The 24,296-nt window shown below is 42.9% G+C and overlaps 1 protein-coding gene across 1 annotated transcript in view; it reads right to left on the bottom strand.

The window, feature by feature from the left end:
* The window catches only part of tnr (tenascin R (restrictin, janusin)), a gene marked incomplete at its 5' end in the record, with an annotated part of 203,904 nt that extends 203,679 nt beyond the window's left edge, over window positions 1-225 (bottom strand). Inside the window, one exon of the mRNA XM_080439872.1 lies at window positions 135-225. Within this exon, the coding sequence (XP_080295998.1) occupies window positions 135-225 (91 nt within the window). The remainder of the gene's footprint in view (window positions 1-134) is intronic.
* Window positions 226-24,296: the final 24,071 nt, after the last annotated feature.

Here is a 24,296-nt window from a genome sequence, read left to right as displayed (position 1 = left end):
ACGGTACCAGCGGAAGGAAGGAGGAATGAGGAGGGAAGAAGGGAGGGTGTGTGATCGTCGGCTCCGAACATCAGGGTTTGGTCAGAGCCCTGGCAAATTAATTGGTTCGAACAAACACAGATGTTTGCATTTGCCTGGGGCCCACGCGATCTCCTCCCCCGCTCTGCCCCGACTCCTCCAGCAGTCCAGATCATTATCGATCTGCCGAGCCTCGGCCCCATTCATCTAGCTCACTGAGCCCATCCCCACCTGCCAGCCTCAATAGCAGGGACTCCAGAGGACCCGGGTCACTGGACTCACTGTCTCTGTGGAAGTGTTCTTAACTACATTAACGCTGGCAGCGTACCTATACTGGGCATGTCATAATATAGGAGAAGATTTGGCGAAAAATATCAGATCTACACAAGCTCACAACACGTCGCATTGCCAGTGGTACATTTTCAAGGACCCCCAAATTAATATGTATTTGGCCGCGGACACCCATCACGAATTATTTTGTGCCAGGGACCCCCATACAAGAATTGTGTTGTTAAAATGTTTAGATAGATTCTAAATGGTTCAACTTTTTTCTATATAAAAAAAGCATATCGACAAGCGCATAATGCATCTCAATGTGACATATTGTGAGCTTGTAGATCGGCTACTTTCAAATAGCCAAGGTTTAAAGTGGTTAAACTGATTTCCATATACAGAATATTACATCATTTTGCTGAGGACCCCCTGAAGGGTGCACGCACGCACACACACACACACACACCCCCAAACACACACACCCCCCCACACACACACACACCCCCCCCCCCCCCCCCCCCACACACACACACACACACACACACACACACACACACACACACACACACACGCAGGACCAAACGGAACTCCTGATAACCAAAGGCTGTAGCACAGCTGTGTATTCTCATAGTTCTTCCAAAGCAGAATCCCTTCCTCCCTGCATTGTTATTAGGATGCTGCAGATTTCACGGGGCTGCTGCTTGCACCTCCCAGAGACCTGCTCCAAGCTTTGTCTACATTTACATGTAGCCACCTCTGCTCCGTCAGCGTGTCGAGCCTGTCCTTGAATATCACTAGTTAAGGAGCATGGAAATGTCAAGGTTACAGAGGAAAAGGTCTCAGACAAGTGGTTTACGACGAGAGGGGAATATCAAATGGATTTAATGCCATTTCTGTCTTTTTCTGTTTTGCCCACTTGGAGCTAAAATATTGGTGAACACATAGCTTCCCTATTCTGGGTTGAACATTAGCCGAAAGCGTGTCACAACATGTTGCATTGTGAGCTTGCAGATCAGCTATTTTCAACAAAGATATTTAGCATAGCCCATGGGAACACAGTCGGGATTCCAAGCGAGGACAGAATAATCATTTGTAATAAATGTGAATAACTCAAATGACAAAATATTTAACTAGACTGCCTCTTCTTCTTCTTCTTCTTCACCATCATGTCAAGTGAAGCGGTGGGTTGTTTAAATAAGTGGTTTCCATACCTTTTAAGCTCGCCGCCCAAAAGATACATTTGGAGTCTCCCCAGGACAATTTACAAAAGGTAGATGATGAATTGATCATTTATTTTTGCATGGATAGCGATTGTTGTAACCGCCATTAGGCTGAAGTGCAGTGAAAGATGTGCCACAATGCAGGATAAAGGGTGAGCAGATTTTAAAGAGCGAGGGAGCTGCCACGGTGTTTCAGCAAATCTGGCAGTGGCTGGGAGAGGAGAGCCCAAAGTCTTTTAGGAGGAGCTTAGAGTGTTGGCGGAGGGGGTTTTGAGAACATGCTTGAGAAAAGAGGGGAAACCACCAACCTGACAGGTGCACTGATTGGCCGGTATAGCGTTATGCTTCGTTCGTACTGGTGCCGTGTACTGAAAATGGCAGATCTACAAGCTCACTGTGACCCGTTGTGAGCTTGTAGATGTGCTACTGTTGGCACGTGACACCGTATTATGAATCAGGCTTTAAGTGATTATCTTGTGAGTCAAGGATATCGCAGAATACAGCTTTAAACCAAGATTGTCACCTTGAAAATATTACCATTATTAATATTACCATTTCCAGGCATTTTTGTTTGGATGCTCTTACTCAGAGACTAGTGACAGAACAGGTACCAGTAGGACAGTGGTTCTCAAACGTGTTTATGTCAAGGAACCCCAAAATGAAACGTAATTGGCCACGGACCCCCAGTTGAAAAGATTTTGTGCCAGGAAGGGATGCCCATAAGAGAAGTCAACATTTGTTTAAAAAAAGTGTTCAAATTGTTCCTCATTTTGCTGAGAACCCCCTGAACCCCCTCAAGGACCCCAGGGGAACCCCACTTGAGAACCACTGCAGTAGGATGCTCAAGAACACATGGCTTGCTACTGAGGGGAATCGATCGTGTGATCTTTGGAGGAGAGGCTCCTCTAACCAGCAGGCTGAGCTGCAGCCAACTGAAAATATAAAAGTCAAATGTGTGTGTGTTTGTTTTGTATTACATAAATAATGCAGGATGTCAAGAAAGCCTTTCAGAATAATAAAACTACAGTAAATGCTTACAAAGAGGGGTGTTTGTGATACTGCCTTGCTGCCCTCAAGATGGAGCAAATGATTCATTGTTATAAACAATATTAGAAGTGTATTTTTAGGCGACCCTCTTGTCCAAGTCTGCCAGAGGCCATTGTCTTTATTGACAAATGATATGAGAGTGATATGTTCCAGCCTTTATTAGAATGGGAGCGCTGCTGTGGCCTGATGTCTAGTCTACGCTCTCAAATGCAGGGTGTTCATGTAACCACTTTGAACCTCTATTTTGGGCATGTCATTATAAGCAAAATATTCAAAAAAAAATCAATATAACTATTTTTTTCTTGGTCTAGAAACTACTACATGTGAGCCTGTAGATCAGCTTTTGTATTTATTTTTATTTTTGCACTACACAATTGTATACGACAAATTAATGGGGTTAACTCGAAAAGTGGAAACATTTTGAAAAAAAGTAAAATCAGTTTCTGTTTACTTCACATACAAAATGTCTTTACACGCCAGGAGCTTGACAAATAAACAGTGAACCAAATTGTCGTTTCACTTCAAAAATCGACCTTCCGAATAACATTGTTTTGCTTTATCGTCACATAATATTTGTGTCCTGTGTGGATGACAAAAACAACAGTACAAAAAACAAAGAAAAATATTTTCGGGTCAATTAATCACATGAAATAAACGCCCCTGGTGTGTAAGGACCTTAAGGCAACCTACAGGAGCACAATTTAGCAGTGAAGTGAATTCAAGACCGGGTCCTGGCTGTGTCAGAAGTCATTCCTTCTCTGCACTATACTGTCTGCCTCCCTGCTGTTCACTGTTCACACAAAAAAACAAGAAACAGGAGTGAAAATAACCCCAAAGAGGCAAGAAGAGCTCTGTCCAGTAACCACTCACGCCTAGAGAGTCAAGCTCATCATACAGTGAGTTCTTTGATTTCCCAAATGGTTTTAAGACTGAGCGCTATTTTAGACCCCTCAGTCAGGTGCCGGCGAAGGAGTTAGAGAAGGGTTGAGTCTCGTTGGTTTGTTGTGGGTCCCAGCAGTCCTCCATCAAAACAGGAGCACGCATCAATACTCCTTTTTGAGACATTTGCCCTGCCATGCTTGCTCTGCCCTCTTCTTCTCCATCTCTCTCTCTCTCTCCGTCTCTCCCCCCTCATATCACTCCTGCCCCCGGAGATAAGGGCCAATATACTGGAAGAGAAGGTTCCAGTCCTTTGCCGATGACAGACAGTTATCTGGCAGGAGATAGAGTGAAATAAATATCGCACTCTCACAAAGCCAAACAGGCACCGGAAGGAAAAGGACGGCGAGTCAGAGAAGCGAGCCGACAGAATTGTGCCTTCTGAAGCGCCATCTTCAAAGTGAAAATAATCCAAGCCAGATAATTGGCCTCATCAGAAAAAGTATGTCCTAGAAGCGAGCCTGCTGAAAGCGAGCATACATCATTCTGTACACTAGACGAGGTTGAAAGGAAAATTCCATTTTGCTCTCATAGATGGCCTTGTTACAGTTTGAAAAAGGTGATCCATGGCATTAACATTAGTATATCAATTGAATTGCTCTGTTTGCTTTGAAAGGCCTCATACAGACAGTGGTTGCACTTCTGACTTTATGATTTAGATTTCAACATTAAGGACTAATAAGTCATTCATAGATATTAGGAGATGTCTATATCATCCATGGGGTCTTTTGTGATGTTTCCAGGCTTAAATGGGTTAGCACCTGTGCCATTTTAATTAAACACTCAAAGGTTTTCATTATGCAAATAAAACTGACAGTGAATGCATGTCTATATCCGTTTGATGCGATATAAAGTCCAGATAATGAAGTGGACATTAGGTCCAGAGCACTGATGAATGACCCATCGAGTTCCCGTAAAAGGTCAGACCTCTTATTATTTACAACAGCGGTGCTTTGTCATGTCCAGCGTCACTGACCTTGGCTTGTACAGCATCCTGAGTACCTTCATTTCATTGCCTCCCTGTCTGTCCACCAGCCTGTGTGTGGGTCTTTATCTGCACATGTATGGAACACAGTGGTGGAAGAAGTACTTGCGTATACATACTAACCCTTATACTCACTTATGTAAAATAAGCTATACCATAATTTAGAAAATTATACACTGTTACAAGTAAAAGATCCTGTATTCCTGTAGGTCCAACAATAACGATTTTTAGCAACCTCTGCTGGTCACTACTGTCATTGCAGGTCTTTAGCTGAGTTGCATTACCTAGAATTCCATTTGTTTTCACCGGAAGGCGGGAGCGTTTCAAAAAGCGTTCTTTTTGTTGTTTTACTATCTGCACATCGTTTCTCTTAGCCAGTGGAGCTTTATTTACCGTGAGCTGTGTTTTCTTTTGCTGTTGTTTTTCCATCTTTAAATCCTATAATGCCATAAAAACAGCGTGAAACTCCTTTTTGTTACTAGAGCGGTAGTTCCGGGCCGAACAGGAAACCGGTGCATTTCCGTTTCCCGGCCGGATGACGTCATTTTCGCGGGAAAGACGCCCCACTCCACTTTCAATAGAAACTATATTTATAAAAGGCTTTCGGGGGTGAAATTCATGGAGTGGGTATTGTGAAACATTTGCCACTCACAAAAGATTTAACAATTTAACTTTCGTTTTTTTTTTTAAAGTTACCTAGTATAACTTTAAGAAAAGTACAAATACTTACAGTACCAAATGTAGTCATTATGCAGAATGGCCCATTTCACGATAATATTGTTTGATTGTAATTAGTAATGCATTAATGTGCTACATTACTTTAATGTTGCAGCTGGTAACGGTGGGGATGATTTTAATTACTTTGAGCTGCTGGTTAGATTAACCTATAATAATACATCATCATTTATCAGTTAATATAAAGTCAGCAAATTAAAAAGTAACTAAAGCTTGTCAAATAATTATAATGGAGTAAAAAAGTTAAAGAAAATTCTCTGAGATGTAGTACTGTAGATGTATAGAATATGCAGAAAATGTTCATACATGGATGAGGTCTCATGATAAATGCATACACCCACAAACACAGAATTGCATACACGTGTATGCAGATGACAACTTGTTATCCTACTGTAGTTATCCTATTTGTTTTCTTAGCGGTCTAATGACTCCACCACTCACTCTGTGGTTGGTTGATTAGGGTTCACGCCGTGCTCAGGCTGACCTTGCTCTTTGAAGTCGCTCTGCATGGGAGCATCTGCTAAATGCTTACCTCGTATGGTACAGATCCCTGCTTACACAGACTTAAACACACAGGCCAATAGATACTGTACACACAAAAGCACACATGCATACACATGTCTCTGCACACGGGAACACACACAGACCAATACGCGCACACGCCATCAACCCCACACACAGACACACAACACACAGAGGGTATAGCCCTGTATTGACCTTGGTCTAGATTAACATTAGTCTCAGTGGACCAGGCCTCGTTTATAGACCCTCTGAGGTATCGCAGTGTATTTTTATTGTGTGCCATTGTTTTCTTTACAACTAGCCTCACAAATGGGTTGTGTAACAATTTTCTCAGGAAAAAAACAAAACAACGCACACTAGATGGATTAGATGGGCCCTTATAAAATTGTTTTATGGACAAAGCATTTTTCCTCCCAACTATTACAGGACATTCTTCTCGCTATAGTGCTGTCTTGTGCGTTTTTCTGCGACTACTTTTCTTATGTGCACTTTTTTTTGTTCCAAAATGAGGGGTTTATACCGCTTATCAGATGAAGTGATGCACATAATAGAGCAACTCATAGCCTAAAATAAAATAAATGGTAATGTCGAAGTAATAAAGTGTTTTGTGATAGGATCTTTAAAGTAGCTCGTATATCCTTGTAAGTTATCCAGTGTATTCAGATAAAGCCTTCGGTTGAATTCTTACTTCACAACCTTTTTGATGGGTACATTTTAGTAGAACATTCCCTCAAAGGCCTAGTATTGAACACTGAACTGGCAGAGTTTATACCGCACCTCTTTCAAAAAAGGCTTTGCCGAATATTTTTAGATATGGATGATATCTGTGGGGCATCAGTGCGTTTGTTGTACCAGTGCACTGACATCCACTCTATACACCAGAGGAGGAGAAACTCATACTGCATTTGGAGATGATTTTGTTATGTACGGTAATATACATGAGAATGTTCTGACTTGAATAGAAATAGATAGACTAAACAATCATAGGAGAATGAGTTCATTTCCAAATGATGTAATGATTGGATTTATAAATGCCAGTGCTCACTGCCTGTCTGGCGTTAAAGGTGAGTCATTAGACTATTATCCAGACAATTAACACCCTCATTACCAAAATAGAATCTGTGTTTCATGCCTTCTGTTTAATCTTGAGAATCACAAGCATTTATGATAAAGCTACTGATGTCGGTAATCAAAAAAATTGATTGATTGAAGAATTACATGTCAATGCACCGTATACATGTAGATAGACATAAAACCGAATGATAGACGTATAAAGGAAAACAGTTCCAACTGCAGATCAGACTTTGTCAGTATCGGCTGTGACCAACACCTCGCAAACGGCTATATTTGAGACCGGCCCTCAATTTATGAGGGTTATGTCTCATGCATGCAGCTCCCTGATTACCTCTCATTGAAAGCGTATGGTATAGCAGCAATAACATGCACTGGCTGGGTTATTCTTGCCTGGCATAATGAGCATAATGTATCCGTCATCCATTCTGCCTCATAATGATTATTATCCATAATAGCAGCGACAACCGATCATGGCTGTACGTGCAGTATGACGATAATGCTGCGATTCGTCTCATGATACTGCAGAGGCAAGCAATCTCGTCAGGCAGGATGCTGCTGGGCTGTCATTCCGTAACCGCTCTGCCACAGTTCGCCACAACTCAACCTCCAATGCCAAAGCCCTTAAGTCTTGTTTTGATTTCAGGAACAAAACATGTCCTTGGTGAGTTATGCCCCATGGAGCGACCCTATGGATTTACGGGTCACACCCGGGCCGCGCTGCCACAAAGGCTGAGAAAATGGCAAATCAGCATATAAATGACTGCGTTACGGCGAGCGCTTAGAAAAAACAGCAACCAGCGAGTCCATTATATTAATTAGAATTGCCTGCATCGTGGCAGTCAGTCAGGCCGGGGTCAAGCCTTTTGATAAATGAAGGGCTACAGTATGAATATAGTCCCGGACAATGATATAGCAGAGCATCTGAACAAGCGCTCCCTTTTGTTTACACTGACCTTGTAATTAATCAGAGAGAGGCAGAGAGAAGCTGGGGGGAGACAGGCGGAGTCAGGGAAATGTCATGGAGAGAAGATGAGGAGCAGGGGATGAGGAAGAGGGTAGGAAGGGGATTGTGGCGCACTATACGAGCGAATGATGGAGGGAAATCTGTGTAAACAAGAACATAGCCGGCAGCGCGTTCAGGAGGATGATGTTGATAAAGAGACTAAATATCTCAGGGATTTGGGGGTTATCATGCTAAAGGAGGCTGGGGAATGTACCTCATGTTTGCTTGTGCAAAGCAAATAATGTAACACAGCACATTATTATACTCTGACTTAGTCAGTGGTGGAAGAAGTACTCAGATGTTTTACTTAAGTAAAAGTAGAAATGTAGAAATACTCTGTTACAAGTAAAGGTCCTGTAATAATAATTTTACTTGAGTAAAAGTGCAAAAGTGTTGGTATTAAAATATACTTACTGTAGAGTTTGAGATGCATCCCATGGCACTAGGTAATGTGTGCACCTTAGACTGAAAAACAAACATTCCTATAGTCTGAGTTCAGCATACATACTGTAAGTCTGTATCACCAATTACCTTAAACTAAGTTTGGGCCATTAACTAGCTCTTTGTTTCTCTGAGGGAGTAGTTGTTGGGTGGAGGTAAATGAAATGTATTTATGTAGCAATTTGTACCCACAACTCTGGCTAATAATAGCCAGAAACACCAAACGAAGAACAAACTGTTGTCTTTTCTCTGCATCTAATCAAAACAAAGGGCACATCTTCTGAACCTCCTTAATTAATGCTTCAGACAAAACGTGCCATATGTGACATGCTGCTCGACAAAAATAATCGTGCACACGTCCTTGTGTCACTCTGAAATAGATAGCAATTATGCATATTAACTTAACAGTGAAACATAAGACACTCCAAAGCACACAAACCCAGAGGGTTGTTTTGCTTCCCTCTGATCCCCAATTAATGAGCTAATAAGATCAACCTATACATTTTAAAACACAGCTGTTAATCATTTGCATTTATTAATTTTTATGAAGTTTTGCAACTAAATGATGTAAATCAGCGGTGTCTCGCACAGTTGCCCTAACAGAAACATCATCAACCTCGGCAGAGATGAGCAGGAAAGCCTGTGAAAGATAAACTATATGTAAATGTGCTAACAGGTAGCACATTCATATTCTTCCATTCAAAGTTTTTGTTCAGAGAGCTGTTTATTTCCAATGTGTATACGCTTACTGTAGTTGACAGGGGTCCCCCAGGGCTCTATACTTGGTCCAGTACTTTTTTGCCTCTACACCAAATCTCTTTGCTGAATATAGCCGATCTACAAGCTCACAACACGTCACAATTCAATGCGCTGTGAGCTTATAGATCAGCATTTTTGCCAAATATTCTCCACCAGAATAGGGACGCCAGGGTTCATGTGGTTAGGCGAGGAATTATGATTCATTACTTGTGCTGTTTAAGCTAGTTTGTGGTTCCATTCACCAGTGCTGCAAATAATTCAGCCGGGATGTGTCAATCACAGAGGCTTGCGTCAAGGTTAGCTGGTGAGCAAGCAGTCGTGACGATTTATTTCAGTTTCACAGCAACAAAGGTACTGATGGTTTGGCAGATTTATGTAGCCCATATCTGCATAGTGTGGCCATAATTCCACCAAGGAAAAATACATTTATGCATGATGTCAGACATTACGGAAATTTACGATCGAGAGTGGCCATTGACAAATAGCTAGCTCTGTGGATGCGGTGTGTATCCCACCATACTGTATACAGGCTTGATAAATCAGTAGCATAATGCACAAAGAACCTCTGCCAAATCCTGAGGTATTTTGCTACTGTGTGTAATTAAAGGGCAAAACAGCAACTGCTAATTTGCTCTGGGAAGTGTATTTTTTACAAAGAGTGTGTAGTAAGCGTATAGTAAGCTGCAATCCCTGCGTTTCACGATTTATTCTTCCACACTGCTCTCTGTTCACCAGATCATGTCTGCCTTGCCCGCTCCATCCATCAATTACATAACACATAATAAAAGCATCCCATAATAAAAGCATCCTTGAGCAAAGTTCCTTCATTGTGATATTGCCTTACATACTGTAACTTTAATGAACTAACAGTGTCCCAGAAAGTAAGACTGAATAAAAACTCTCTGTTCTCGGGCTTTTCCGGTATACATTATTTTCATCCAAGCATCCCTCACCCCCTCACCTCATCTTTGGTGAGTCTGCATGCTGTACTGACCCTGTTCCCTCCCTATGAGACTGACGAAGCAAATTCACTACAATAACATCTACCAGCACTTGAAGGGGAAGGGAACCGAAAAACCCTTCTCACCTCTGAAGAGTGGCCAGAGGCTGGCTTTGTTTTCTCCCTCAGTCGTGGAAAAGTTTGCATTTTTAACCTGGTTTAACTTCATTCAGTAATGTTATGGATGGCAAATCAGAATGACATTGCTTCCCACCTAAATAAACCAAAACTATGAAATTGAAAAATAGGTAATTGTTTCACCACTTGAAGTGGGAAAAAGGCAATTTTAAGAAAATCAACCATGACATAAAGTTGTACTTCTCATCAGGGGCACCGATTTATGTGCGCACTACTGGGGGGCGCAACGCAAGCGCACGCAACACGCGTGCAGGCGCGGGTTTGTTACTTTTTTGTTACTTGTTGCAGTGAATTAATAGTCCCATGCTAATTAGTACCAACTCCATGAAACTATTCACTAGGCACTAGGTCAATGGCTCTGAAAATAACAAAGTAATGTATCATTAGCTATCGCTGACATAATGAGGTTCAGGTGGGCAACGAGGGAATAAAGAGTAGACATGTTGGCGCAGCTGTGTCTGGCTCACCTGTCAGGGTATACAGTCACACACATGTGCAAATTTAATTCAATATTCACCTCCTGTTCACTTCCATCCTACAGTATGTGAGCAAAGCTTCTGGTGGCAAAGCAAACTTGCATCATGTGTCTCGTGTGGAGTTAAACTTTGGTGGACTTTCCCGCAGATTTTGCCTCATTAGGCATTGGCCAATCTCCAGCATTCGTGCAAGTGTGACCGTACCCTCACTCCTTAGTTCACCAAAAAGGCTTGTTTTATTAGAGCAAAGACCCTTAAGAGGTAAAGACAAGTCATAATGTATAGGGCAGTGGTTCCCAAACTTTTTAGCTCAGGAGCCAAAAGAGAAATTAGACGTTTGCCCAGGACCCAAAGTACTGAAAATAGCAGATCTACAAGCTCACAACGTGGTGCGAAGCGACGAGTTGTGAGCTTGTAGATCTGCTATTTTCACTACTTCTTAAACTTTTTTTAAATTATGCAAATTATTAACACATCGACCGCCAGAGGTTAATCTCATAATGTACTCACCAGTGCCAAGGTGTTTTTGTTGTTTTTTTGTTTTTTTCATGTCGCCATAGATCTTGTTAAAATCCTTAAGATTGAGCTCTACACGGTCTGTTTACATCCGCGAGATCTCCCTGTATCTCCCAGTGAAGACCGCATGTCAAACGGAGTTCCATGATTGTAGTTAGAGCGGATTACGTTAAACAGTGAAATGCGAGGAGAAAAAACTACAGGAAGAGAATTGAGTTTCAGTTTCGTCTGTAGAATGGGAGCGGGCGTGATCGTCAAAACCGGATCCCAAATAATTCTATTTCCGGTCATCAAACCGGAAACGGAAGTGGATCAAAAAAATTCCGAAAGTGCACCCGGACCGCGCATGCGCGAAAAGACCGCAGCCCGTAGGGCTACGGTCTCGGCGCTTAACAGTTGGATTTAACGGACCGTAGGACTACGTTCTTGGCGGTTAATGTGTTAAATGTTTTCATTTTATTAATGAAATACTTTAAAAAAAAAAAGAATTGTTTTTAATTGATGAAAAGTTATTATTTCTTTTTGAATATTTGAATATTTATATATTTTTAAATGTAGGAAACAGAAAAAAGGAGACGTTTACTCATGACCCACAAAAATTGGTCCGTGACCCAAAGATGGGTCCCGACCCACTGTTTGGGAAATGGTGGTATAGGGTACGTAAACCAATTTCAACCTGGCGTCCCTATTTTGGACATGTCATTAAAAGATAATAAGATAATAATAGAAAAAAGATTGCAGATCTACAAGCTTGTAGAGAGCTTACGGTCTGTAGAAGTTTATAGGGCTTAAAGTGGTTAAGTGGTTAAATTAGAATACAGTTTCTGTAAATGTGTTTGCTGAGGCTGATCACGAGGCAGATTTGCAAAACCTTCAAATGAATACTACACTTCTGACTGTTGCACTGATGTCCTACACATTTAACCACTCAAACCCTAGCATCTACATTAAGGGGCCGACCATTTTATGAAAATAGCAGATCTACAGTAAACTCACAACGACGTGCTGTGAGCTTGTAGATTGGCTACTTTCGCCAAATTGATTTGGTTTAGAGGGAAAAAAAAGAGATGACCAAGCACAGAGCCAACTCATGTCAAGTTTACTAAGTACAGAGGATTTAAGAGGTTAAAATCATTAGTCAACTATTTCCCCCAAAACAGGCAAAGCTTGGGTTCTGTCCAAACTCTTACAGGTGTGCGCGTCCACGTGGTTGTGCCCCTGCATGCAAAAACCAGGCTGTTGTGTGTGCTGTGTGCGTTTGTGTGTGTCAACCAATCCAGGCCAGTCAGGCCAACTGGAGTAATAGAGTAGCCCCATCTGGACCCAACACATGGGCCAGACTGTTCAACCAGCCAGGGGAGTGAGCCAGGACTCGCATGAGAGAGTGTGTGTGTGTGTGTGTGTGTGTGTGTGTGTGTGTGTGTGTGTGTGTGTGTGTGTGTGTGTGTGTGTGTGTGTGTGTGTGTGTGTGTGTGTGTGTGTGTGTGTGTGTGTGTGTGTGTGTGTGTGTGTGTGTGTGTGTGTGTGCGTGTGCGTGTGTCTGGGTGTGCAGGCATCTTTGCAAGGCTCTGAGTGGTCAGCCAGACAGAGAAGATGAAAGCATCCACCTGCTAGATGCAGCCTAGTTAGTAGATCAGGCAAATAGAGAAAAACTAGAAATACAGCATTGCAGTTGTATGCCTCCGCAACCACTTCCATGTCTGTCTTCAGACTCATGTATATTGTCATTGCCAATATGGAAACGCAACATATTTTTTACAATGCAATGTGTTGTGAACTTAGATATGTAACTATATTTGCTGCGTTTGCGAGACACTCTTGTATGACGAAGTAGGGCATTAATTTATGAAAAAAACATGAAAAGTTGAAATGTCCTTGACCTTTAACCACCTACTGCAAATCTAATCAGTTCATCCTCGAGTCAAAGTGAATATTTGTGCCAAATGCCCTCAAGGCGTTCCTGGGATATCAGGTTCACAAGGTTGGGACAGACGGATGGACGGACGGGCTGGCGCACGGACGGACAACCCGAAAACATGATGCCTCCGGGCAAGGCTGTCCGCCAGTGGAGGCATATAAAATGAGAACGCAAATGATAAAGAGAGAGAAAGAAGGGGGGAGAAAGAGAGAGAGAGAGTAAATGGGATGGGGGAGATGGACTTATACTGTGTGGAGAGGTTTCTTGTCTGTCCTTTCTGCCTGTGTGTAATCTCTCTCTTGTGCGTTCCGGGGAGGCGTACATGATCAAGGCTTAACTTTATTAAGTTGACAGTTATTGGCGGCAATTGAAAAGACCTGGATAATTCTGGCTTCTCCTTTTGGGCACCAGCCCGCATCCATGCTGCCCATGACTTCGCGAAAGATTCAACTGCTTGGCAGCACGGTATAGGCTGGCAGGTGGCAAAAGGCAGTGGATTGTAGCCTTGATTGTAGCCTCGTAGAACGAGATTGAATGATTCCAATGAATGAGCTCGTTTTCCGCTCCCTCTCGCCTCGCTGTCTGCACTGGAATAAGGCGCTGCTGTCATGCACCGTACGTGCCAACAAAGAGCTATCAGACTTACACGTGTAAGTTATCGTTTTCTCATTTCATTTTTTGGTTTGTTGGTAAACTCATAGGGGATTCAATGGAATGGGAGGTAGACCAAACACTCACTCTGTTCCCTCCAGTCACAGTTTAAATGGAACCGTCCATGTCTGTCAGCTCATTTTAAGGATGCACATTGCCATAAAACAGAAAAATAGGAATGGAAGATTAAACTTCTACTCCTCATTTCTCATGCCACATTTCAATATGGCAGCTGAGGAGGAGACCCAGGTGGTGGAAAATACATTAGCAACATTAGAAAAGAGCTTCTAGTTAAATGTTGCTACATAATGGCCTGCATCTATGTAGAGCTAATACAGTATGGTGCCACCACATGTGCACATAAACACACACGTGCACACGCCCGCTCACACACACGCCCGCACACACACACACACACACACACACACAGCTTCAGGCTCAAATAGTTACACTAATTTCCTCATTTCTAAAAGGCATTGAGAGTGTTATACATAATACATATACTTTCCGTACGTACGTACGTACACACACACACACACACACACACACACACGGTTTGTCTCTTGCTGTTCCCAGGCTCTGAAACGCCCCTGGGTACTGTGACAAAATGAATCTGCTCAGGTGGAATGATTTACCTGTTGAGCAGGCGTATACAGTTTTAAGAGCAGCCATTTGTCAACAGGATCTGTCACCATCTCCCCAAAAGTCGTAAAGAAACACACAGCAGCATCCAAACAGAGGGCATCGCTCATTCCTACATGGCCACCACCATATGGCCGCACATTACAACAGCACTTTTCACCCTGCTGAAATAAAATGGCCGATCTGCTTTGAATGTAGGTATGGCCTAGTGGATCAGTGCTGAGCATGAACAAACTTATGCCATGCTCTCCAGGACTATATCAAATGACTAGATTCATGGTAGACACTTCCAGGGCCATTCACTGTCGGTCATCAGCACTTTCAAAGTTAAAGTCACACACTGGATTTTGCCATTATATTCCTGGCAGCCTGAAGCCTGTATTAACAGTTCCATAACGCTGCCAGCTATGTGGTTAAAGGTCTTACAGCAAACAATCTTTAAGTTATTACTAACCTCATGTATTAAGGCCTTGTGTCTTGTGGCCTTATGTCTTCAGTAAAAGTTGCGCTGGAACACACCACAAAGACTGCAGCAGAGGGTCAGCTGATGGCCAACTTGTACATATGTTCTGTGCCTGTGTGAGATGAAAAGAAATTCTATATCAAGAGGTGGCAGTAGTCTGTGTCACGGCTGTACATAACGGAGACAAGCCCCAAAGCAGAGGTGACAAGAACTGTTTCTCAATAAAGCAAAGAATGGACTTGCTTCCTTGGGAATGTTCTCATCAGGTCAAATTGGGGATAATGTTCTCTTAAATTTAGGTGACCAGAGAAAACATATTTCTTTGTTTGAGACAGACTTGCACGTGAGGTTCATCTCGAATTCATCATGAATTCATTCTGGGGGAAAAGTCTATAGTAGTCTGCATCACTTTGATAGACTGACAAGTCAGCTTTTATCATAGACTTTTCACCTGTTCCACCTTGTCATACTGTACACAAGCACAAAGCAAAAAAACAAAACAAAAAAAACAATGTCATCACAATGCAACACACAGGCACAACGATGGAGGGAGGTAGGGCCATGACTCCTGGTGGAGATTTGCGCTCCACTGAGCGCAACTTCCTAGTTTGGGTTTGGTTCATCCGTTCCGTCATCGGTGACGGGTGACTGACAACCAGCTGGAAGTAGCTGTCAGTCTTTCCAGCAATCCTGTTGTGCCACAACCTCTCCACTGACCCCCCCCCCCCCCCCCCCCCCCCGAACCCACTAGGATGGCCGGCTCCTCAGTCCACTGACCTTCCACCGACCACCAGACAGACAGACAGACAGAGAGCAGTCAGGGCATTAGACAGAGTGAGAGAGAGAGAGAGAGGGAGAGAAAGCAAGAAATGGCAGGAGACAGGAAAAAGGACAAAGAGGTAGAAAGGCACACAGACTGGCAGGCGCTGACAAACAGACAAACAGACAGACAGAAAATCAGGCCATCAGGCGTTAACAAAGATTGAGCAAAATCTGGGCATTGTATTGGTACAGCTGGCCAAAGTCTATGGAGGGGGCCAGTTGGACTCACAGATGACTTGGCAGTGCATGTTTTGCTACATGATTTGGCCACCGTGGATATGCAACGGAAACCTCATTTAAATTCCTGTTTAATTTATTTATATTCACTGAGTGGAGCCGTGGTTCAGTTGGTGGACCCTTCTATCCAAAGTGCCTATAGTGAATGAGATTTTTTTTATAGACTTTTCTTTTGTGCATAATGCTTCATAAATGGCACAATATATCAATGACACATACGTGCTGCATCGTGTGTGTGTGTGTCTGTGTCTGTGTCTGTGTGTGTGTGTGTGTGTGTGTGTGTGTGTGTGTGTGTGTGTGTGTGTGTAATGACTGCCATGACTGAGTACCACTTCACAGGCCACACACTGCTGGCCAATCTAAATTACGCCTATACTCCCTAACAATACTCCCTTCCAATCGCACACATTAACACATGCACACGCGTGCACGCGCACACACACACTGACACCCGTTTCCATGGCAACACTATCAATAGGAGGCCATAAGGGTCAGGAAGTGGAAACATCTGAGGCAGAAAATGGAACCACTTCTAGCCACCACAACCCCACCTCCCTCTCCCTCACTCTCTCCCCTACCTTGTGTCTCTATCCCATCTGTCTATGTAGTCTACTATATGTATACGTCTATTTTTACACATTGCTCCCTCCGTCTTCCATTCTCTCACTCATACAGACACCTACAGTCTCAATCTGTTTCCGTTGAGCTTACAATGTTCTTCTCCGTTGTACGTGCATGGCTCTCTCTCTCTCTCTCTCTCTCTATACTGTGCCGTGGCCTGTGACACTTGCCCATACATGCGAACACAGATATATACACATACACACAAACAAACACAGACATGCCAGTAATAGCACAAGTTGCCATTAATACGACAGAAATTTGACTGAAATTGTAGGACAGAAATACAAATACCTGTGGCTCAAGCTGTCCTTAACCACATTAACCCTGGCGTCCCTATGTTGGGCATTTTGTGACAGGGCACATGTGTTTAGTAAGTATAAAATAGGACTTAAGTGGTTAATCTAACTAAGACGTAAATTGGTGTGTGCACACACACAAATCTATAGCATGAGGTTTCCTTGATACTTATACTTTGATTTCCCTCCGGCATCAAATAAGGTTAATCTTATCTTGACACCCCCCCCCCCACTCGCACACACACACACACACACACACACACACACACACACACACACACACACACACACACACACACACACACACACACACACACACACACACACACACACACACACACACACACACACACACACACACACACACACACACACACACACACACACACACACACACACACTCTCTCTCTTCCGGACAAACAAACACAAAACGCCATTCAATGTGTAATTTATGTTCTGTCATATGACAGTGTAGCCCATCTACTTGAGGATTGGCTACTTTTGGCATCCGACACAGCCATACAATGAAGTATAAATTAGGGTTCAGGGAGATAATTTCCATGCAAAATTGACTACTTTCACTCTCCTCCTAGCAACAGCTATTAAAAAATCAAGTCACACAATTCACGCAATTAAGCAAAATGGCCCAACCTTATTATTCAGAACAGCATTTCTTATCTGTTTATATATCACTGCAAATTAGTGCCAGCAATTTCATAATGGGTATTAATTTACAACACTCCGAATACAGTGAATGTCAACCGAGGCGCGAGTAAGGCATTAAGAGAAATATTCATAGAATTAGTCAAGGGGAAGCGCTCTTGTTGAAATTAGTCATTTCAGGATTAGTGGAGATGGGCCCAATTATGATGTATAATGTACAGTCTAACAATGGGCTATTTTAAGACCATACCTAAGTCCTCAGACAAACAATTGTGTTCTCAAACGAGAAATGTGGTATGGAAAGACAGACAAATGAGTGACCCCTTCTCTACCACTTTAATATTGTTACATTGTCTTTTCAATTTGAAAATGTTTGTAATTGCGCTGTTTCATGTTTGAATATTTAGGGAAAATTACTAAAGTCCTCTGAGGAACTCTGACTGTGTAAATTAAAACATTGGGTCAATTACTGCACACTCAGAATTGAATTACTATTTTAATATTTAAATAATATATTATATATTTTACTGTTCAGGGTACTCACTCAATTTGTGTATTTGGCACAAATGGATATTTGGTCTTTGTACACATACATTTGATTGTGATGAATAAAATGATGGGCATTTTTTTGTGGAGAGAGCCTCTTGAAAAATCCACCTTTCAGACCTATTGTTACTGTAGACTGATGACCACACAATACATTTTAATAGGAGGGGATTTAAATACATTTTTCAGAGGACACACAAGGTGCTCAAGCCAAGCTGCTGATTGTGTAAATGTGCTCTTTCAGTTCCAGCAGCTTGACACAATAGCAGCAAAGTAAAATGACCCACATCTCTCAAGTTTAAATAGGCATCTGCGGTAAGGTAAGGTAAGGTAAGGTAAGGTAAGGTAAGGTAAGGTAAGGTAATAGCTCACAGTGTCATGATAAATTGAGACAAGACAAGAGAAGACAAGACAAAATTAAGTAGCATTTAATCAACACTTTAATTGAATTACTCTCAATGGGGAACTCCCCACGCAAATAAACTGGTATAGTCTATATCCCCTGCTGGGATTGTCCAACTGTGTAGGCTGGCTCAGTACACAGAACATGGAGGTTACTACTACTACCATGTCTTGCCTTTGTTGTTGGGTTGTGTTTTGGTTTGTGCCGGGAAAAAACATGAATTATATCAAACCATCCACAGCAACTGTGTTTGGTGTGTCACGTTTTGTCCACATTTGACTTGGTGAGTATTGATGGTGGCAGCACTTTAGCTTTGATTGGTCAGCTGCAATATAACCCCTAAGGAAGATAAAGCTCTCACAGTAGCTTTTGCTGAATGGATCCCGTATCTCCCTTGGGATATACGGCACCCGGGCAACCAGCCCGAGCTTATCACCCTCTTGATCCTTTCATCACTTTCCCTCACCCAGGGTAAATAAAGGCTGGGGTGTGCGATAAAATGAAATGCAATGGAATGCAATATGATAAGTTACAATATGCCATCACAGGGCAGGATAAGCCAAGAAAACACAAGGCCGGATGAAATCTCATTGATTCCAGGGGTAGAACAAACACAGCGCTGTGCAATGTGCAAACAGCTGTGTGTGCAGAGATGCTAGCATTCACCATGTATCTCCTAAGAGCATGGTTCTGCGGCCTGGGATGCTCTGCGGCAGCAATCAGTGGCTAATCCCATTCCCTGCGGTACGCTAGAGCGCTGATCTCAACAGCAGGCCGCGTTGGCGGGAATACCAAGGGCCATCACTCAGCCACCTGTGCTGTGTCACTTGTGTCAGGGGAGGATCTGGCAGCCTCGCTGATTGCTCAAGATCAGATTTACCACGCTTTTTACCTTCCAACCCACAGGAGGAAGAGCAAGGTGTTCGGCTATGATTTAGGATGGATGGTAATTCATTTCACTGCACTGTGCCCTGTGGGTGTCTTTTGCATTGTTTTCACTGCTTTGTTTAGATGTTGTGTTGTGTTGTGTTAGGTTATGGTCTGTAAACAAGTGAACAAGCGCGCACATCCACTCTATAAAGTGCCAGGTGCAGGGCAGAACTCAAAATCTATAACAAAAATAGCACACTGGATCATGCTCCAAAAGCTTAAAACGTATTCTCCACCATAGTGGAGTGATGTTTCGATGTTCTCAAGTGGCTCATCCTCATATTCTGCCCCGGCCATTACCCCAAATGACAGTTCTTCAGTTGCACACAGTGAAACTTCAACTTCAGAAGAGGAGCTGTCTTTGCCCACAGCTTTGCAAACTCTCTTCCAATGAAACAAGGACATTCATATTCTAGTGACCAAATATACATTTCTATCCACAACAGGCGACTATACTTTCATGTCGGAGATATTTGACAGCTAAAGCACACTGATTAGAATGACAAAAAATATATATATATAATCAAGTTTTTTTTTATTATTGCTGCTGTTGTCTATTGCATGGGTGAATAGGCCTCTTGTATTCATATTGTTCACTGCTACCAGAGAGTCCCGGAAGCATACGGATGTATTGCACAGCAGGCAAAGCTACGACTGAAATGAAATTCTCGAAATACTGGCGACAACACTTCACCCTCTGAAGCAGTAGAACAGTTATGTTTCAGTGAAACTAGCTTTTAAGAAAACAAATTGCAGGCATTCCAAATAGAGTTCTCAACGGGCCTGAAAATTAAGGCCAGGCCCTAACTGGGCCCTACTGGGCCGGCCCGAAGCTCGGCCCGGCCCGAACAATTACCATACTTTTAGGCCGGAAAACCCGAAAAGGTGCTATTATTTGCTATATTATGTGTGTAATGTCCTCAAAGTCACACATCCAACAAGCTTTGAACTGAGCATTGGACCAGAGATAATGGCCAAAACATCAATGGCCACTTTGGCAGATTTGTTTGGCCATTGTCGCCCGTTTTTCTTTAATAACACATCCTGGGAAGGTCGGACTGCTATTTCCTTACCGTTAGGCTGCTAGGGGCAGTTGAACTGTATTTTTGGGGGGTAATAGATTTTTTTTTTTCACAGAACACAAGGCTTGGCCCAACTAATTAGCATAGATTTTGGGCCCGGCCCGAAAACTTCGGGTCGGGTTCGAGCAGAATTTGAGAACTCTAATTCCAAAGACAGAGTTAGTTGTGAAATGTGCCATTTTGTTTTGAGTTTTGACTGGCTGACCACCATGCACGCTTCAGTGGCTTGCGTGACACCGCTGTCCCACTAACTGATATCTGCCAATTAAAAGTGGAGCAGTGACATCCCTGGGGGAATGTATTGACACACACACACACACACACACACACACACACACACACACACACACACACACACACACACACACACTATCGCCCCAAATGAGCAGAACTATCTCAGCCGTATCCCCCACACACGCAGCAAGCATAGACAGCAGCTTATTGATCACTGTCAGAACACTCTGTAGAGAGGAAACAACACCTCCTAAACAGCACAGAAATTAGGACACTGATGATTTTAGAAGTTGGCAAGGGGAAGGCTGACAGACGCACGCACGCACGCCCCGCACGCACACCCACACACACTGAAATACAGTAAACACACAGTAACTCATTGATACAGAGCAATGAACAAGGAGGTTTTGTTTTGATTGAGTTTCTTTTTTGAATTACGTCTGGCACCGGACACTTTCGGAAGATCACTTGCTTGCCTGTGTGTGCGCGTGCGTGCGTGCCTGCGAGAGAGAGAGAGAGGAAAGAGGCATAAAATAGCAAGGCGACTAGAAACCACAGCATGGGAACTCCATGAACTCCCCGACACCCTCTTGTATCTTGTATCCACAGATTACCATACAAAATCCAAAATGTCAGCCACACAAAAAACGTAAGATATGAAAGGACTGCAGCTGGTTCCAGCCGAGGTGACAACTGTTCCACTGTCAGTGGTTTATTTGTGAGTGTGAGTGTGTATGCTGGAGAAGGACGAGTCTGTGTGTCTGCATTCATTGTCTATGTCTATGTCTATGTCTGCCTGGCCTGTCACTGCCTCTCCATCTGTTTGTCTAACCCTTGTCTGTCTGTCTGTCTCGAATCAAAAGGGGTTTATGAGATTGGTGGGACATCTTCCGCAAAGACTGTACTAAGACAACAATACAACATAAGGCAATAATAATATATATTTTTTAAAGTAAAGCTAAAATGTACAGATATGAACAACAGGCATGGTAAAATCTCTTGAGAGCAATAAGTGTGTGTGTGTGTGTGTGTGTGTGGGGGGGGGGGGGTTGTGTTCGTTTGTTTTTCTTTTTTGTCCTTGTCTGTCTGTCTGTCTGTCTGTCTGTCTAGTTATTTATTGTGCCACTCGGAGGGAGAGTAGGGAAAGAGACAAAAAGAGAGAGAGAGGACACTATCTGTGACTAACTCTAGCTGTAAATAACAGCTACACAACAGCTACACACTACACACAAAAGAACAAGGGAATTAGTATTCATACCAGTAGTCACAGGTTGCATCAAGTTTCCAGTTAAGCTTGTGGATGAGCACAGTGTGTGATGAAACTCAGTGATATAATGGTGTCTGGAACTGTCACAGACCAAGACACAGGAGCTCCCAAATGTAATCGAAAGGAGTCATGGTTTGGATTTGATTTAACGTTGCTTACATGTTGACAGTACTTTGGCTATGTCGTATTGTATGCCTCTGGCTGCATTGGGTGTTGTTTCTCTCTCCCTTTCGTTTTTAGTCTCTGCTTAATCACTCTCCGTGCACATGCGCGTGTGTGTGTGTGTGTGTGTGTGTGTGTGTGTGTGTGTGTGTGTGTGTGTGAGTGAGAGAGAGAGAGAGAGAGAGAAAGAGAGAGAGAGTGCCTGCAAGTGCTCCTTGCAGGCATTTCACAAACACACTTATTTTTTACAGTCTATGGAACTCACTCATTTCTGGTGAAAGAAAGTCACAGTTGATAAAATAACAGACATCCTTTCATTCCTAACGGTGAATGCAGCTCCTGCAGCGAGTTTTGTGCCCATATATTATTGGATAGGTTTGGATGAACCAGTCTGTGGTTTCTGCCTCTGCTGTGCTCTGAAGTATAGAGGAGGCTGGGGCTACTTGCATGGCCATGGTCCAGTACATAGAGTATCTCAGGCCCTTGGTTACAGGGCCGATACTGAGGCCAATACTACAAATGTCTTCAAAATCCTAACAGTTTTCTGAAAAACGTAATGTTGCGTTATCAGTGGTGCTCCAACCTTTTCATGTCACGGACCCCCAAAACCCTCATCTAAAAATATTTTGTCCCAGGGACCCCCAGAAGCAACCATTTGAAAAGTTTCGCTTTAAAAGAATATATTCAAAGATTTGCACTCATTTTCAAAATGTTTCTAAAATAGCAGATCTACAAGCTCGTACGCAGCGTGACACTCAGTGTCACGCTACGTTGTATATCTGCTATTTTTGAATGGCCAAAGCGTAAAATTATGCTTTTTAGCTCAAATAAAAAAATGACACAGCTGTGTTCCCGGTCTTAATGGATTAAACTTGCACGACCAATCACCTAGGATGAAAACCTGCAACATCACAACCTTTCAGACTTTTCAAGTTTTGATACTTTCCCCCCGTCCTCAAGACTGCATCTCCCGCTATCTTCATCTACACTAGAAAACAAAAAGTGTGCTGCTTGCCGTTAGCATGCGGTTTGATGTGCATCATGAGCATCTAGCTGCGTTGGGTCACATACTCGTTTTGGACCTAGTCTTCAAATATATAGAGGCACCACTATCACCTCATAGCAGTCTTAAGCCTTTATTTACTTTCCCCATTTTAGCAGTGAATTGAGAGGCTGTTTGCTCGCCTAGCTTGTGAACAGGAATTATCTACGTGTAAATACTGACGTTCGATTGTTGTGATGTGATGTCCTTTGTGATGTCTAAGCCATAACGCATAATCCCATAATCTACTGGATTTTTGCTGGTGCAATCTCCCATCATCTGTCTCCACAGACACGCCATCACTTAGTTATTCAGTTTGAGGGTAGATTTTTTAAACAATATTTCAAAGCCAACATGGCTTAACGTTGGCATGTTGACAGAGAGAGAGAGAGAGGGGAGGCCAGGGAAGTGTGGGGATTGAAATGGACAGAGATGAAAAAAGGTGACATTAAAGGTATGAAACGTGGCTTTGAAGTGCAGGTACACGCGAGGACAGCACGGGGGAAAAGCAGACATGACGGTGAGAAGAAAGGGACTAATCCCTGTTCAGCAGTCACTGTCTTTTTGACCCGGCATAGGCTTTGCAGGCAGACAAAATTGTTACGGGGGCGTCCAGCGATTTGGGCTGCCTGACAAAAACCAACATGTCACTCCACTGCTTTTACTTGCTAAGGAAATGATACTGAATCATGAAATTGTTTTGGCAGTTTGCTCACATTCACTTGCAGTTGCTTGTACACGTAGCACAATACAACAGAGGAGGGGTTAAAGGTAGATAATTATAAATGCAGGAACTGATAAAAATGCAATAATGAATAAAAGATGAATGGCAGTGAAATGTCCTGTCTCTTTGCGGGGGGAAAAACTGGTTTATTTTCTCCCAATACGTAGTCAACTGAACCATTTTCACCTCCTCCTTCTAAAGAAGTACCGGTGTCTCCTATGTACTTCCTCCGATTCTTCAATATAGGCACGGATAATTGAAGTCAAACCGCCCTCTGAACTCGGTCTTTATGGGCACAGCGGCAGAGGTCTGATGTGTCTCCGTGTAACGTGAGGCGCACTTGAATCGCTCTGTTGCTGCGCACTGGGAAGGCGAGGCGCTCGGCACTTTCAGAGCACTCCATTTAGCCGTGTTGCATCAGCCGAGACAAATCAAAGACACCTC

The sequence above is a fragment of the Gymnoscopelus braueri genome (genome assembly GCF_963280865.1).
Source record: "Gymnoscopelus braueri genome assembly, chromosome: 10".
Classification (NCBI taxonomy): domain Eukaryota; kingdom Metazoa; phylum Chordata; class Actinopteri; order Myctophiformes; family Myctophidae; genus Gymnoscopelus; species Gymnoscopelus braueri.
Note: the sequence above shows the minus strand (reverse complement) of the source record. Positions and strands in the feature narration are given on the sequence as shown.